This window comes from Sarcophilus harrisii, chromosome 3, assembly GCF_902635505.1.
Source record: "Sarcophilus harrisii chromosome 3, mSarHar1.11, whole genome shotgun sequence".
Taxonomy (NCBI): domain Eukaryota; kingdom Metazoa; phylum Chordata; class Mammalia; order Dasyuromorphia; family Dasyuridae; genus Sarcophilus; species Sarcophilus harrisii.
This window is the reverse complement of record NC_045428.1, coordinates 499192234-499210598: the sequence shown is the minus strand read 5'-3', so window position 1 is coordinate 499210598 and position 18365 is coordinate 499192234. Positions and strand designations below refer to the sequence as shown.

Genomic DNA, 18365 nt, shown 5'->3' with positions numbered 1-18365 from the left:
GTGGCTAAGATGTCTGATAAGAACTGTTCTGAGGGTGAGAGGAAGGGAGATCACTATCTCCCTTTCTTAATTTCTCTCTTTCTCTACTGATCCTCCCTCCTTTTTATCACACTCTCTTTTCTCCCTCTTCTTTTTCTTTCTTTCTCTTTACTATTTATTCCTCACTCCCCTCTTCTCTTCTTCCCTCTCCTCCTCCCTTTTCCATTTTCTCTCCTTTTTATCTCTTTCCTCCTTTTTTCTCTATTTTGCTCCTTTCTTCTTCTCTCTTCCTTCTCCCTCTTTTCATTTTCTTTCCTTCTTTCCTCATCTTTCTCCTCGCTCTCTTCCTTCTTGCTTCTTTTCCCTACTGTTTCTTTCTCTTCCTCCCTTTTTCTTCTTCCCTCTCCTTTCTCCCTCTTCTCATTTTTCCTTTTTTCCTCATCTCATTATCTCCTTTCTTTCTCCTTCCCATCTCTCTTTCTCCTTGCTTCTTTCTTCAATCCTCTCTTCCTTCTCCATCTTCCTCATTTCTATTCTTTGTCTCTTTCCCCCTCCCCATTTCTATCTCTTTTTCTCCTTCCCCCTTCTCCTCTTCTCTTTCTAGTATTTATTTTTTCATTTAGTTTGTATATACTCATATATGTATATTTGGTTACAATGTTTGAATGTTAACTCTGTAAGAGCAGATAAGATTTCATTCTTTTTGTACCCTCAGTATCTAGCATAGTACCTGGTATATAAATTACTTAACAAAAGCCTACAGATTGACTTCTCTGCTCCTCATTCATCCTTCTCTCTCCTTTTTGTCTCCTTTCCCTCCCTTTTTATTATTGTTTGGTTTTCTAGATCTCTTGCCTTTCTTTCTGTTTTTCTCCCTATGGAAGTCTGGACATGCTTCCTAATGACATTCTAAGAGAGGAACTGGGGGAGGAAAGGAGGAGGGATAGAAGAGTTTCCTCTTGAATGACAAAAAGGAAGAAAGACACATACAAAAAGAGGAAGAGAGAATGATGTCAGTTGGTGGCAAAGAAGGAGGAGGAAGCTATTTTTTTGCTTCTGGAGTCACCTGAGGTGAGCTGGGCGGTCTTTAGAGGGTCACACATACAATAAGAACGTCTGGTCTTGCAGAAGTAAGAATACAGAGTGGTAAAGCTGGATGGTATTTAGCACATAGATGTTGGTGATCAAAACAATGTTGGAACATATAATTTTAAGAAAAAAAATTGTCTTCATAACATTGAATGCTGAGCAGAAAGTAACCTCAGAGTAGAGAAAATTCAGACCTAGAGAGAGAGAGAAAGGGGGCTTTCCTAGAGTCACACAGTGAGTGAATGGCAAAGCCAATTCTAGAAACCAGAACTTCTTTTCCCTGATTTTCCCATGGCAGGTATTTCTTTTGTCTCCCACCACCCTCTACTTCCTCCACAGGCTATCCCAAAGAGGAGCCAATATGAGGCAACCAACCAATGACTCAGCCACTGATTGTGTCACTCACAAGATCTGTCCAGCACACAGCCAATCTCCGGGCTTGGGGATTCACTGAGCAAAGTGCTTTGTCAATATGAGATGCTATGATTGCCACTTAAATGCTTCCTCCTGGGCACAGAGAGGCTTGCTGTCCTGGATTCTGTCCTTCTTTCTCCTCCAGCCCTGCCCAATATCAAAAAGTCTGAGGCTTACTTCCTCTTCCTTACCCACAACCCCAGGCTCAAAGCTGGGGGAAGTGGGAGTGATTTCTGCAGAGGAAACTGTGTTTCCTTTATCTGTGTTTAAGAATGAAAGTATCTAGGACAGGAGCTTCCAAGACCCTTCCCCCTCCCTTCCCCCCCCAAAAAAAAACCTCAGGAGGCCCCTCCTAACTTCTCCTTTCCTGACACATCTGTCCAGGGAGACCTGCCTCTCTGAGAACACAGAGAGAACAACCCACTTTAACACTAGAATGTCAGAAATAAGATGGCTCTCCAAACAGAATATTAGAAAGGGAAAGGCCCAAGAATAGCGATTCTCAGAGCTGAAAGATTCTTTACAAAAAAACAACGTAAGAACACAAAGTTAAAAAATCTACAAAATGTAGATTTTCTGTTCTATAATGGAAATGGAAATGTTCTTATTATTGGCCCTTGTTAAGTTCAGGATAAAAAAATTTTTAAATAAAAAAAAAATTAAGGGAGAATGTAGAACATAGAACATCAAAGCTAGAAGAGATTGCCTTGTCCAATTCCCCCATTTTACAAAAGAGGAAACTGAGTCCTGGAGAACGGAAGTAATTCATTGAAAGAGACACTATGCCCAAAGAACTACAAAACTGTGCAGGCTGTGTGACTCAGCAATACCATTATTAGGTCTGTATACCAATGAGATCAGAAAGGCAGGGAGAGGGAAAAAGACATATTTGTGCTAAAATGTTTAGAGTAGCTCTTTTTATGGTAGCAAAGAATTGAAAATTGAGGGGATGCCCATCAACTGGGACACGGCTAGGGGATTGTGATGGAATACTATTGTGATATAAGAAATGATGAACAAGATGATTTTGGAAAAACCTGAAAAGACTTATATAAACTAATGCAAAATGAGGCGAACACAATCAGGAGAATGCTGTACACAGTAACAGCGATATTGGATAAAAATCAATTGTGAATTACTTAGCTATTCTGATCAATACAATGATCCAAGACAATTTTGAGGGTATGATTAAAAATGCCATCCACCTCCAGAGAAAGGACTGATGAAGTCTAAATGCAAATTGAAATATACTATTTTTTATTTCCTTTATTTTTTTGTGTTTTTTCCCCTTTGTTCTGTGTTTTATTTCACAGCATGACTAATATGGAAATATGTTTTGCATGATTACACATGTATAACCTATATCAAATTGCCTATCATTTCAGGGATTGGGGACAGTAAGAAAGAAGAGAAGTTGGAACTCAAAATTTTCAAAAATAAATGTTAAAAGTCATTTTTACATGTAATTGGGGGAAAAATAAATTATTATTCAAAAGAAAAAGAAAGAAAAATCCATACCAAAATCAGATAAACCAGAGGAAGACTTCTGCTTTATAGAAAGATTCCCTGCAGGGCTCTGCAAAATAATAAAATCTCTGAGGGCCATTAAAAAAGTATTCCATTTATAAGAATTTGATTTTAAATGGTCTGTTCGCTCTTTTCTGGGAAACATGCCAGGCTAACTACTGTCTCTCAGCTTCTGTTCAGATCCCTTCTTCCTAAACTCAATTGTGACCCCCTAGAATGGGGATGGATAATCCCTATATATCCCTCCTCTAGAGACCCCCTCCTCAAGTAAGCCTCTGCTGACTATCTCAGCCCTCAAGAGCCTCTTCCTCCTTCCTGACTTTGTGTACATGCCACTTATTTGGCAATTACTCACTCGCTGGTTTGTGGGTAGAGTTTCCTGTGTGTATCTAGGTTATTCCTTTCCCATGATAAAATTACAGAAAGAGCACAGCATTGAAAATCATGGAATTCAAGTTCTAGCTCTCAAACCCCCCTGGCTAAAGGATACCCTGGGCAAACCACTTAATTTGTCTGGGCCTCAATTTCCTGAGCTGTAAAGTGGGGATAATAAATACCCACTTCACAGAGGTGTTAGTTCAATTAAGAACCTGCATGTGAAATTTTTTGTAAAGAACAAATCACAACACAATAGATCATATGCTCTTTGTGGGGGAAAAGATCTTGTCTTGCTCATTGCTATCTTTCCTAAAGCTCAGCTAGATGGTAAAGTGGATAGAGGGCCAGACCTAGAGTCAAGAAGACTCATCTTCCTGAGTTCAAATTTGATACTGGATACCACCTGGCTGTATGACTCTGAGCATGTCACTTAATCCTGAGTGCCTCAGTTTCCTCAGCTATAAAATGAGCTGGAGAGGGAATGGCAAAGCACCCTCTGATCTCTGCCAAGAGTCTAAGACCATTGAAACCTCACCACCGCTCAAGCATTCAATTAGGGTGTCTATTGATTTAAATACAATAGGGATAGGGACTAGACTTATGATGCTATTAGTTTAGGAATTCCTGAAGCAGTCTGGGCTACTCTTCATCATAAAGTGGTAAGGGGAGGAGGGGAAGTGAGAGACCATCACTAGCACAGAGTTACAGACATCAGAAGCAAGACAAACCTGAATCTCCCTAGTTTTGAAACAGAATCAAATACATTACACTTATTTAAACACAACAGTTTAAGAAACAAACATACTATCTTATATTAAGCCCAAATTCTAGAACTTCAGAGCTAGAAACAGACCTCATAAGGTAGAATCCAATTCAACCTGCAACCTGAGCATAGACTTCTATCACATCTCTGACAAAAATGCAAACAGCCTTTCTCTGAATACCTCCAACTATGGGGACTTTACTACATTACAAGGCAGCTCATTCCACCCATAGACAGTACAAAGTGATAGGATCCGGTGATAATCTTAAAGAGCAGCAGAAGCTGCTTGATAGAGGCAGAGGAGCCAGGCCCAAAGGTCACTAAGCAAGGTAGTGATAAAGGCTCAGTAACCAGCCTGGCTGGGAAGAATCTTCATTTAGAGACAGCACAGCTGGGTCTGAATCCTGGCTTTGTTATTTAGTTCTTGCATGATCTCAAACAAATGAGGGAGAACTGGAGTCAGAGAGATCTGAGTTCATATCCTGCATCAGACACTTAGTAACTGTGTAACTAAGTAGCAAGTAACTAAGAGCAAATCATTTAACATCTTCTGGGCTGAAGTTTCCTCATCCATAAAATGAGCTGACTGGATTGGAAGATCTTTAAGGTTCCTTCCAGTTTCAACTCTATTATCCTCTGAGGTATTTAACCTTTTTGGTCTTCAGGTTTTATCGAGAGAGAGAGAGAGAGAGAGAGAGAGAGAGAGAGAGAGAGAGAGAGAGAGAGTGTGTGTGTGTGTGTGTGTGTGTGTGTAAGAGAGAGAGGAGGAAGGGAAGAGTGGGGGGGAGAGAAAAAGAAAGAAAAATGAGAGAGACAGAGAGAGACAGAGAGACAGAGAATGACTATATGTAGTTGTGACAGGACAAAGGGACTTCCAAGGTCAGTTCTTTCCATCAAACCACAGCATAAGTTTCCTTGGCTGAGACTAAATGAATGGGTAGGCCTTAGCTTCCCCTTCTGAAAAATGGGGATCCTAATTCCTGTTCTGTTCTCCCTCACTCATGCAGTATTTTGAGAATTGAGGGAGGCCATGGATTTATATGTGCTTATAAACTGTAACTCATTCAAGAAAAGTAATATTGGGGTTGAGAGACATCTGAAGCTATAAGGATTATTTCTAATCTTATGTTCAAATCATCTAATCCAGGAGCTTCCTTTCACAGATGAGGAAACTGAAGGGGATAGGGAGTGACCTGCCCATGTGCATACCTGGGTTCCCAATTCAGTGTTCACCAGGTCAAGAAGGGATATTTAAAAGGGGTTGAAGTAAATCTGAAAAGGAACCCAAAAGGGTTTTTGAAAGTAAGTAAAAGGACTATGTGCCTTTGCCTATGATATTCCTATGCCTAGAAAACCCTCCGCCTCATCTGCCTGCTGAATTTCTGCCAATCTTTAAAGTTGTAATATTGCTTCCTCCAAGAAGACTCCCTAGCTTCAACCTCATAAAAGACATCTCCCCACATATTTCACTAAGTATTCTGCTTATATTTCATTAATTCTATTATATAATATTGTGGGGCTATTATTGCTTCTGTCTTGAATTCCAGGAAGACAGGGCTCTCCAAATTGTGTATTTGCCAACCAACAGGACAGTGGACTACACAAAGCAGGTGTCTGATAAATGTCTTAGCGAAAGGATGCCCCACTTCATAGGGGTATTGGTGACTTGACGCTGGAAGGAAGCACCTAAGAAGCAGGATCTAATCCAATCCTCTCACTTCACAGAGCAAGGAGCTGAGGCCTAGAGAGATTACTTTCCCAAAGATATGAAGCCGGTAAGGGACACCCATAATCTGAATCCAGAGCTGACATTAAACCTAAAGTATGCATTTTCCAATCCCCTTGGGCCTCAGCTGCCCAATTGCCCTTGAAGCCTGCCTCAGATCCCATCTCTGTCTGCCCAGGTAAAGGTAGAGACAATCCTTCAATCTTCAGGGGTTTTTTAAAGAAGAAGAGGAAAAAAAGTTGTTTTTCAGGCTACAAAGTCCTTAAACAAATAAAGGAGTGGAATTGTGTTCTCTGGGAAAAGAAACCAGATAGGCTGGGGCAGATAAAGCACTAGGATGGAGCGAAGGAGTCCTGGGGTCTGGCCCAAGGGAAGGGAGACTGAGGAGCTATTGTCTGGGCTGGGCGTCTAGGAGCAGCTCAGGTGACTGGCTTCTCTCTTCAGGGGAAGGTCAGGCTGCGGGCAAGTTACGTGGTGCCAGCTCCCTGGGCTCCCAGCCATACCAGGGAGGGTCTGAGGAAGAGGTGCCAGGCTGTGGTCATCACCTCTCCACCTCTGTTCAGCCTCTTTCATGGGAGCCACATGGGTCAGCCAAGGGCCTAGAAGGAAGGGGGCAGGGAGTGGGGGAAGAAGAATCCTGGGAACTCAAAGCCTAAACCAAAGGAAATGCTATCTGGCTATGTTCTCTCCACTTTCCTCTTGCTATGCGTCAGGATAGAAATCTTCCTCACATAATTGTGGAATTATAAAATTGCAGACCTGAAAGAGGGCTAAGAACATAAAATAACAGAGCTGAAAGGAGCCTTAGAACACAGAATGTTAAAGCTGGAAGGGCCTTAGAACATAGAATGTCAGAGCCAGAAGAGGCCTTAGAACACAGAATGGCCGAGCTGGGAGATGTCTTAGAGAACATAGAATGTCTGAGCTAGAAAAAAAGAATTTAATTTGTCTAAATCTCTCATTTTGCCAGTGTGGGGAGGAAGGAGGGATAGTATTCAAACAGAGTCAGAGGCAGAACTAGCACCTTGAGTCAAGGTCTTCTGACCCTCAGGGCAGAAATATTTCCACTCCAGTTTGATCATTCTCAGATACTCTGATTTTATGAAACTAAACAGCCTCCAGGCAGCAGCTGCTCCTCTAAGCCCCAGAGGGCTCTTAATCCAAGGAGCTTCTCACAGAATCTGTTTCTGCTTGGACTATCTTTAATCTGATCTGGCCCTCACTACTTTGCATGAATGGGAAACAAGGTGATCAACTGTGAGAGGTGAATCTGGGCAGTATCCAGGCTGGGAAACAAAAGAGAAGTACTCCAAGGGAGTCTGGGCAGAGTTGAACCAAATTCATTCCCTTGTCCCCCAGGCCATGGAGGTTACCCATGCTCATGGTATGGAAAAGAAGGCCCAACACACATCTCATCCTCTGGGAAACCAATCTACCTCTGTAGAGTGGGCACCCTTGTCCACAGTGTATGTGATTAAGGGGATTTGGCAAGGACTCCATACACTTCTGACAGGATTCTTGTATTCTCAACTTTTTAAAAAAAGTTTGATAATAATTTTTTATTTTCAAAATATAGTTTTCAGCATTCACCCTTGCAAAACCTTGTGTTCCAAATTTTTCTCCCTTTTCCCTCCACCCCTTCTCCTAGACAGTAAGCAATCCAATATAGATTAAATATGTGCAGTTCTTCTAAACTTATTTCCACATTTATAATGCTGCTATTGTATTCTCTATTGGCCACTATGTGACTATAAGGAAGTAGCCAGCTCTGGAATATCATTCACAAAAATTTTGCCTGTTTCCCTTCTGGAATTTCATCACGGATATCCTCCAGTGGTATGTAGACAATTCTCATAAAGAATTAATAAAAGTAGCAACATGGGATCATAGTTTCTCCTATTCTCTCTACCACTTTTTCTGAGTAGTAATAATTTCTGTGATTTTCTCCCCCCTTTTTACTTTCTTTCTTTCTCAGAAACATACTGAAAAATGATTTCATAGGCCCTTACAGTTGTTATCCTTTGTATATGAGGATATGAGTCAATATCCTCAATCTTTTTAAAAATTCCTTTTTTATAGTATTTTATTTTTCCCAATTACACGTAAAGATAGTTTTCTTCAACATTCACTTTTATAAGAGTTTGAATTCCATACCTTTTTTCCCTCCTCCATCCCCAAATAGATTATAGGTTATACATGGACAATCATATTAAACACATTTCCAAATTAGTCATGTTGTGAAAAAAGAATCAAAACAAAGGGAAAAAACTATGAGGAAGAAAAAAAATAACCAAAAAAGTGAAAATACTATGCTTTACTCTGTATTCTGAATCTGTAGTTCTTTCTTTGGATGCAATGCCCTAAATCTGATTCTACTATCTTATATACAAAGAAAATGCAAGTGGTATGTACATAATAAAGATCTTTATCTTTGTAAAAAAAACTAATTTTTTCCTGTTCTATTACTCATATGTAAGTGTTTATTTTGTTTGGTGCTCAGTTCAGAATAAAAATTTTAAAATATTTGTACTTTGTCCTGTTGGACTACATGGGAGAGCTGTTGGAATACACGGGAGCCACCTGACAGTGGTTGCTGGAGTTCCAACCCAGAATGGATCTCTTCTTGTGAGAGGAGGATACAAGGAGACTGAGAGGAAGTTGCTGTTCTCTGACCTCTCTGAGAGGCCACTGTATTGTCTGACCCCTCTCCTCTTCCCTCTACCTCCAATTTATCTCATTCCCAGTCCGCAACACCTGTGTCAGCAAAGACTACCTTGTAACCCCTTCAGATGCTATGATCCATAGCTGTGGAGGCTTTCGGAGAATTGGCCTGTCCCTTAATAATGTTATCTCCTGAACCTTCACTATACTACTCTTTCAAATCCTCATCTTGCTGGGCAGGCAGTAAATAATTATCAAGTACCTACTATGTGTCAAGTAAATGCTAGAAATAAAAAAAAAAAGAGGCAAAAGACAGTCCCTGATCTCAGAGAATTCACAATGTAATGTGGGAGCCAATAAGCAAGCAAATATGTAGAAACAAGTCATACACAGGATAAATGGGAAATAATTAAGAGAGGGAAGGCACTAGAATTGAGAGGGGTTGAGAAAGGCTTCTTTCAGAAGATGAGATTTCAGTTAGAGCTTTTCCTAAACAACTAAGCAATGTAAGCTCTAGCAGATCCTATCTCCATTAAAGAGACTTAGTAGAGACTTAGCCAGAGGTGTCCAATTCAGCCCCATGACACCCACAACACTAAATGTAACTGAGAAATGTTTAATAACAACAACAAAAATACAATACATTAGAGGTAATGTTAATATGTGGTTTTCTAAGTCAACATGTGGATCATTATGTACCCATCAGTGGCCCTATTTCTATTTGAGTTGGAAACCACTGAGCTAAACAACAGATACGTCTGTGTTTCCAGGCTGGCGTATCTCACAGAAGCTCATTACTACAGGGCTAGTACTTTCTGACCACAGAAATTCAAGAAGCTGGCTAAAAAGGTGTGAAGGTAAGAGTCTAGTCTGCTTTGGTTTGGTTTGGTTTGAAGGAGGGAAAATTACAAGAAAACTTTTGCAACTAAGCATTCCAGAAATAAGAACACTTATTGTGATAACTGTCCTGGGGATGCCAAAGTACTCATGAGAAAACACGTTGGCTCCCTTCCCCCAACCAAGAAGTGATGGATTTAGAGAGCAGAATAAGATCTAGACATTTTTTGGATATGGCTACCGAGGGAATTTATTTTGCTTGATGATGCATATTTGTAATGGAGGTTTTGTTTATCTTTTTTACTCAATGGGGTGATAAAGAAGCTGATTGATAAAAAGAAAAGGGGAGGGTTGACTGAAAAAATTATTTTAAATAATTAATAAATTATTTATTTTATTATAATAATAATAAATAGTATTTATTTATATACATATATAAAAATAATAATTAATAAATAATAAATAAAGAAAAAACTAGTTGTTAGTAGAACAAATATCCATAATGACAAACCCTAATTCTTGTCAAATTTTTCCAAGTAAGAACATTCCATTCCCTTAGTTCCAGTCCCCACCATTCTAGCCTGCTGCCATCTTCCTAGACTTGGATCCCATTATTTAACTATATAGCCAATTCTCCTAGTTCTGAGTCTTGTTAAAATATACCAAGCATGTCATCCATACTTTAATTCATGTTACCACTAAAAATGTTGGTCTGCACCAACTCCAAGAGCACCTCCCTGAAGATCTCCTTTCAGGGTGACATAAAGCCACTGAACATCCCTCTTTCTCACTGCTCTTTTCACTGGTCTTGAACTCAAGTAAAAGAACCATCATCTGACCCATATCTATCCTCTTCATCCTAAGGACAAGAAGGATTACACAAATCATCTTGGAGGAACAGGCATTTAAGCTAAGTTTCAAAGGATGGGCAGAAACTGAGCAAGTAAAGGAGAGAGATGAAAGTATTCCCGACAAGGAACAATATGAGCAATCCTTCTGTCCTTAAGGCATTTTCTCCTTGGATCTCTTGGAGCACTGTGTTTGTTTCTTTCTGATATACTTAGCAAAATATTATATTTTCTAGTTTTTTTGTTTTTGTTTGTGTGTGTGTGTGTTTATATTTTATCCCCCATCAGATGATGAACTCTACAAGGGCAGGGATTATGTTTTAACTAAACTATGCCTCCTTCAGAGCCTAGTCAGGCTCAGTGAAAAGTAGGTACTTAGAAAACCGTTGAATGAACAGAATTACGTCTTCAGAATGCATGCCCCTTCCCTCTAGGGCTAAACTGTTTCTTCCCCATACCTCTCCCTCACCCGCCACCTCCAAATTGTTGGTCATACTCACTGGAGTTGTGTCATCATGTGACCGCTGGTACCGTTTCCATCGGCAGCCGTAGATCCCGGTGAGGCATGATAGGCAGAGCTGCGGCTCGTAGTATTGTAAGGGCTGATGTCTCACCATCCTCTTGCCCGCAGGCCCAGGGACTTGTCCTCAGAGGCCCATCCAGCCTCAGTGCACCCTGCAGAGAGATTGGACATGAGGAAGAAAAGGCATCAGATGGGGTTGATGGAAAGGGGGGAAAAGCTCTAGCAACTCTGAAACTATTTGGTAGAGTAGAAATCTCTGCTTTGGAGTCAAGGATCTGGAGCATCTATATGAATCTTTGTTTCCACAGTATAAGGAGGAGATAATAGGATATATATCAGTTTGTCTCAAAAGAGTTTTGGTGAGGAAAGTTCCTTTGTAAATTTCCAATTGTTCTTTGGATAATGGATTTCTAAATTACATCTCCATTGATTTATGAGCCAACTTGGAGAATAGCAACCTCTCTTGGAATTCTTCAAGAAGACCAGGACCTTTCCCATAGACCCCTTCTCTCTCTCCTCAAGCCATCACTATGATAGTGGTCCTCATCACCTCTCAGCTGGTGAATGACAGCAGTCTCCTCATTGGTCTTCCTGCTCTAAGCCTCTTCTTCCAGTCCAGCCACTCCTGTCAAAATCACTCTTTCTAAAGTATGGCTCTGAAGTTTTTCTACTCAGTACACTCCAATGGCTCCCTATTATCTCCAAGATCAGATATAGACTCCTCTGACATTTTGGAGCTCTTTATACCACGGTCCTGTCCTATCTTTCCAGTTTTACTACACATTAGTGCCTCATAAACACTACAGTATGGAGAGAATGGGTTTCTTAATGTTCCTTCCACAGAAGTTCTTTTTCCATTTTCAAATCTTAACATGCCTGAAATGAAGATCTTTCTCACCTCCTTCTACATGAAGCTCTTAATTCTAGTTGCTACTGTATGTCAGCTCACAGAGGCAGTTAGCTCATTTATAAAAAGAGAGGATTGCTCCCTACTTTGTCATGAGAAAAGGACCAGAGACAGAGCTTAGAGGGTTCACAGAGAGAAGAGATTTTCTCTGGCTACGTCCCAATATAATGAACTCCTGGGGGATGCTTCAGTCTTTCAATACTTCCAACAGTCTCCTATACATCTCCTTTAGTAGCTGTAGCCAAAAACAAAGAGAACAACCCTTTGCTAATGTACCCATAGGACTCAGATGGAAGACATCACTCTACTATTCACTTGGCCAAGATGTCAAATTTCACTAGCAGAGCCCAGGAGATAATTTTGCTTTTTTTGCTTTTTGGGAATCAGGAAAACTTTCAAATTTGAATCCAGCCTCAGACACTTACTAACTGTACAATCCTGGGTAAGTCACTTAATCTCTGTATCTTTAAATGGGGCCAGTAGGGGCTACTAGATGAAGGTATGAATATACCACTGGTAACATGACTATTCATGGTCGCAAAGTATTTGTCTGAGGGGAGATCTGAATCTGGAGCTTCCAAATTCCAAGGCCATTTGCCTACCTATCACACCATGAAACCTCCCAAGAAAGAAGTCCTTTTCTGGTCTAATTTACATTAAGTGTCTTCTGAGTTCCCTTGCAACTCTGCTATTCCATGATTCTGTCTATGCCAGACACTGGAATCCTCCAGCTGTGAACTGAAAACCAACTGAGGAACTGGGAAGCATGACCAGGCCTATGTGTGCATTCCTAGTCTCCAGACTGCAGGAGCCTAAGTAATACTTATGACTTGCTTAATTTTCAAACTGTTGCTGACAATACACTTAAGTGGCAGCCAAGTGCCAGGGCTTGTTCCAGGGAAATGACCCAAACAAGAGACAAGGCTCCTTGTTTGATTCTTTACACGATAGGAATATTTATCTGTGTTCATGGAGAGCACAGAGAATGGAAATCTAAAATCTATGAGAGGGAAGCCTGAAGAGTCCTATTCTGCCCCACAGCCATCTGCCAGGGTCGTTGAAGAAGGGATTCATTCAGCAGGCAGGGGACTGGATGGGATGATCTTTGTGTACCCTTTTAGAATGCCGGTGCCCACTGTGCTAACCCAAGACAGGAGAAGTGATATGACAAGATAATCCCCACTGGGACCTTGGCCATCAGCCAATGTGCTAAAGCTGTAGGGATAGACCCCAGAGGACATCAAGTCTGCTCTTCTCCTCAGGAAAATAATCCTCTCTTTAGCATCCAAGGAGCCCACTTCTAGTGAGCCCCATAAGATGCTCCAACCTCTGTCCTCTGGCATCCTATGAGACCATACTCTCAAATATGCTCACACTGCTTGTACCTTAGAAACTTAGAATAAAGAGATTGAAGAATGCCTAGAAGGAACTAAATCACTCATACTAAGCACTAGAATTTTAGCTTTAGATTTATGGGCCTTACCTGGGCCATTTTATTTGAATGTCACGACCACCTTAGAAGACAGATGCTAGGATTTTCTATTTTGCAATGAGAAAACAGACTAAGAACTTATATGACCCTGCCCAGGGCAACACAGCAAGTCAGTATATGAGGTAGGATTTGAATTCATGTCTTCCTGACTCAAAGTCCTTTAATAATCATTAAAAATTAGCATCTAAATAGTCTTTTAAGGTTTACAAAACACTTTATATATACTATCTCATTTGATTCTCTCAATGAGCTTATACAGATGATCATTTTACAAATGAGGAAACTGAGGCAGAGAGGAGTTGAATATCAGTAATAATAGCAGCTAGATGGCTCAGTAGATGGGTTGCTGGGCCTAGAGTCAGGAAATCTGAATTCAGAGTTCAAATCTGGCCCTAAATACTTACTAGCTGTGTGACCCTGGACAGTCACTTTACCCTGTTTGCATTGGCAATCCATGCCACCATTTTTGTCAAGAAAACCCCATGGACAGTATTGGTGAGTTACAGAATATGGGGTCAAAGAGCTGGATATAACTAAATAACACTGATGTAGCACTCACTATGTACCAGACAGTGTGCTAAGCACTTTATAATTATTGTTATTTGAGCCTCACAACAACCCTGAGAAATAGAGGCTATTATTATCATTGCCATTTTACAAAAGGTAAAACTGAAACAAACGGGGTAAGTAACTGGTCCAGTATCAAATAACCTAGTAAATGTCTAAGAAAGGATTTGAACTCAGATTTTCCCAATTGCTGACTCTAAAGTCAGCATTATCTGCTCTCCCACCTGGTTGCCTCATCTAGTTGAGTTCTCTGATGTTATGAATGAGGAAATGTTATAATAAGGAAATACTATCCAGTGACATCCCTTAAGGTTCAGGTCTGGTACAGCCTTCTCCATGAAATATTCCCTGACCTCTTCTCCCAATCCCCTATCTATGCCTCCAGTCAGTGATGATTTCTCCCCCTCCTTTGATCTCATAACACTTTATGTTCCAAACAAATACAGAGCAAATCCTTTAGTACTGCAGTTCTTGGTCCATGTCTAATCCTCAGGTAATAGATTATAAGCTTAGTGAGGACAGGGATCTACTACCAGTCATTTGTGTAACCCTCTAGAATCCTTCAAAGGATTCTACCTAATACCAAAGAAAAATCATGGTATTACTGAAACATGGTTTTTTAATCAAATGAGATGGGAAGGGAACCAGTGGAGAGAGACCACTAATGTCTTTAATCATACCTATCTTTGGTACATTCTGTACCTGCAGTTAAACTCAGGTAAGTCTAGGAGTTGAGACATTGAGTAGACTACAGGGTTTAGAGTCAGAGAGACCCAAATTCAAATTCTAACCAGTTTCTTCCTCTATGAAATAAGCCTATTTTATAGGATCTTCCTAATTCTTTATTATTATTATTATATCTTTTTATATACAAAACATATGCATGAGTAATTTTTCAACACTGACCCTTGCAAAAACTTCCGTTTCAACTTTTCCCCTCCTTCCCTCCACCCCCTACCCTAGATGGCAGGTGATCTTCCTAATTCTTAATCTATGATCCTTAGACTTCTACACTGTGTGTTTTCTGCACACGCACACGTGCACACACATGCACACACATACATACATACATGCACACACACACACAGTGTGTGTTCTCTGAATGTCAGAGCTGGAAATTAAAAGGGATCTTAAAATCCATCTCCAAGAATTTATTGAGCACCTAATGAAGTAAGAGAAACTTCGATACCTCTTCTGGATACAGAAACAAAAATGAAACAGTTCTGGTCTCCAGGAACTGACACTCTCTCACAGGTCACAATGTAAACATTTATATATACAAAGTAAATAGCTTCAAGGAAGTCAGGAAAGGCTTCATTTTAGGAGTCAGTATCTGACATGAGGTTTGACGGGAATTTGTTCAAGCCCCCTTTCTGTTCTGAAAAGGGAAACTGAGGCCATACCACGGGGAGTGGCTTACCCAAGGTCACACCATGGGGCCATGTAAGGGTCAGAATTCTCTGGCTGCTGTTTCCCCTACAGAGTCGCTGTCCCATTTGGGGCTTTGCTCTGGTTTGGGATTAACCTCACTGCCTTTCCCATTCATCTCAACCTGAAGGTTAGCTTCCATTGGTATTTTATTGGAGAAATGTTAGCAAATGAGGGGGTTGAAATAGATGATCTTAAGTCCACTCCAGCACTTTGACTTTGAGCCCACTCAGTGGCTGCTGATGCCTCTGCTCTGAAAACTGGAAGATTCTAACTGGAATTAGGGCTGGGGAAGAACCCCCAAAGAGCTGGCAGTCCTCAGCAAGAAATTTGGATCTTAAGAACTTGGGGAAGCGGGGCACATTTATAGCTGTGGCTGGAAAATCTCTGCACTGACATGGTAACTTATCCTTTGTAGTGAAGTATATTTTAGAAGAGGACTTCTTAAACTTTTTCCATTCATGATCCTTTTTAGCCTTGGAAATTTTTACATAACCCTTTTTATAAATATATATATATATATATGCATATATAGGTATATAAACATTTGCTGATTGCAAATGATAACTCCATGACCCCATATTTAGTTATGTGACCCCATATGGGATCACTATGCAGATTAAGAATCTGAGCTTTACAAGGAATAGTCAACCTGTCAGATCTGTGGAGAAGGGAAGAATTTAGGGCTAAAGAAGAACTAGACAACATGATGGAATACAAAATGGATAATTTTTATTATATTAAATTAGAAAGTTTTTACACAAACGAAGCCAATGTAGCCAAGATTAGATGGGAAACAGAAAGTTGGGGGGGATTTTTACAGCCAGTGTTTCTGATAAGGGTCTCATTTCTAAAATATATAGAGAATTGACTCAAATTTATAATACAAGCCATTTCCCAACTGATAAATGTCAAAGAATATGAACAGACAATTTTCAGATGAAGAAATTAAAGCCATTTCTAGTCATATGAAAAAATGCTCTAAATCACTATTGATTAGAGAAATGCAAATTAAGACAACTCTGAGGTACTAAACAACTTTCAGATTGACTAAGATAACAGAAAAAGACAATGATAATTATTGGAGAGGATGTCTGAAAACTGAAACACTAATACATTGGTGGAGTTGTAAAATGATCTAACCATTCTGGAGAGCAATTTGGAACTATGCCCAAGGGGCTATAAACTTATTTATACCCTTTGATCCAGCAGTCTCACTACTAGTTCTGTAACCCAAAGAGATCATAAAAAAGGGAAAAGGACTCATGTGCAAAAATGTTTGTAGAAACTTTTTTTGTACCATCAAGGAAGTGGAAATTGAGTGGATGCCCATCAATTGGCAAATGGATGAACAAGTTACAGAATATGAATGGAATAGTGTTGTTCTATAAGAAATGATGAGCAGGCTAATTTCAGAAAAACCTAGAAAGACCTACCTGAATTAATGCTGAATGAAGTGAGCAGAACCAAGAGAACTTGTTAAATAACAAGATTATGTGACAACCAACTGTGATGGACTTGGCTCTTCTCAACAATTTGGTGATTCAATATAATTCCAATAGACTTGGGATGGAAAATGCCAATTGCATCCAGAGAGAGAACTAGGGAGGCTGATTGAAGCATAGTATTTTAATCTTTGGGGTTTTTTTCTCATTTTCTCCCTTTTGTTCTGATTTTTTCTTGCACGACATGACAAATATCAAAATATTTTTAAAAGGATTGCATATATTTAACTTATATCAAATTATTTGCTGTTTGTTGGGTGGGCTAAAGAGAAAGAAAAATTTAGAACACAAAGTTTTGTAAAAATGAATTTTGAAAACTATTTTTACATGTATTTGGAAAAAACTGTATTGAAAAAATAAAGAATTAAAAAGAAATAAAATTACAGCAGCTGAGGCCTAAGAGATTCCAGTGAATGGAGGGGTGGTGTGGCGTAGTGGGCAGAGTGCTGGAGTTAGAATCAAGATGATCTGAGTTCAAATCCCACTTTAGATCTATATTAGCTTTATGATACTGTACAAACCTCTTAGCCTCTTTAGGTCTCATAAGCAGAATGGAGAGAAGGTATGGACTGAACATCCAGCTTTCAACCTAGGTCTTATGACTTATTCAAGTTGAATAGTTCCTATGTGTTAGAGTCAGACCTTGAACTTGGGCATCCCTAACTCTAAGGCCAGCTTCTACCCTCTGCCCATTATGCCACCAAGTCTCTCTTTAATAATAATAATAATACCTCTATGATTCAAGTCAGTTCTGATGAACTTATGATGGAAAGAGACATCTGCACCCACAGAGAGGACTGTGGGGACTGAGTGTGGATCACAACATAATATTGTCACCTTTTTGTTGTTTGTTTGCATTTTATTTTCTTTCTCATTTTTTCCCTTTTTGATCCGATTTTTCTTGTGCAGCAAGAGAATTGTGGAAATATGTATAGACAAATGCACATGTTTAACATATATTGGATTAGTTGCTTTCTAGGGGAGAGGATGGGGATAGGGAGAAAAATTTGGAGCACAAGGTTTTGCAAGAATGAATGTTGAAAACTATCTACGCATATATTTTGAAAATAAAAAAACTTTATAAAAAATAATAATACCTCTAGGCTTGATGACTCACCAAGCACTTTCCTTACAACATTCAGAAAGGTAGAGCCTCTGAGTATCACTGACCCCATTTTACAGACAAGGAAACTGGAACTCAGAAGGGGTGAGTGACTTGCTCTAAATCACAGTCAGATAAGTTGAGTCAGGGCCAACTGAACTTGCTGAAATTGTCCAACACTCTCCTTGTTATCCCACACAATATCACTCATTCTCCCAAACTAGGATTTTAAATGTCTTTAAATGACTTATTCATCACTTTCAGGTGATGCGGTGTGAGGCTGGAGGCATGATGCCAAAATTTATTAGCTTTGTGAACCCAATTAAGCCCTCTCAGCCTTGATATCTGAGCATCTGTAAAATGGTGATTCAAAAAACATTCACAATCCTCTGGGAATTCTTGAGAGAAGCAGATAGTGTGTGTGTGTGTGTGTGTGTGTGTGTGTGTGTGTGCAAGTGTTGTGCATCTGTCAAGAACTGGACAAATGGGGGTTATTGGGACAACTATTCCTCCTGGATAAAAATAAATAAATAAAGCAAGAACTCATGACATGCTCATCTTCATTTCATTTCCCCAATCCCCTCCTCCGCCCTGCTCTCCTCTGGGTTTTGCCAACAGC

The 18365-nt window shown here is 39.9% G+C and overlaps 1 protein-coding gene across 3 annotated transcripts in view; it reads right to left on the bottom strand.

The window, feature by feature from the left end:
- The window catches only part of GDPD5 (glycerophosphodiester phosphodiesterase domain containing 5), a 174172-nt gene that overhangs the window by 90163 nt on the left and 65644 nt on the right, over window positions 1–18365 (bottom strand). For all 3 annotated transcript variants that reach the window (XM_031961376.1, XM_031961378.1, XM_031961377.1), the window contains exon 3: window positions 10723–10897. In XM_031961376.1, coding sequence (XP_031817236.1) covers window positions 10723–10839 — 117 coding nt within the window. In that variant the 5' untranslated portion in view covers window positions 10840–10897. The remainder of the gene's footprint in view (window positions 1–10722; window positions 10898–18365) is intronic.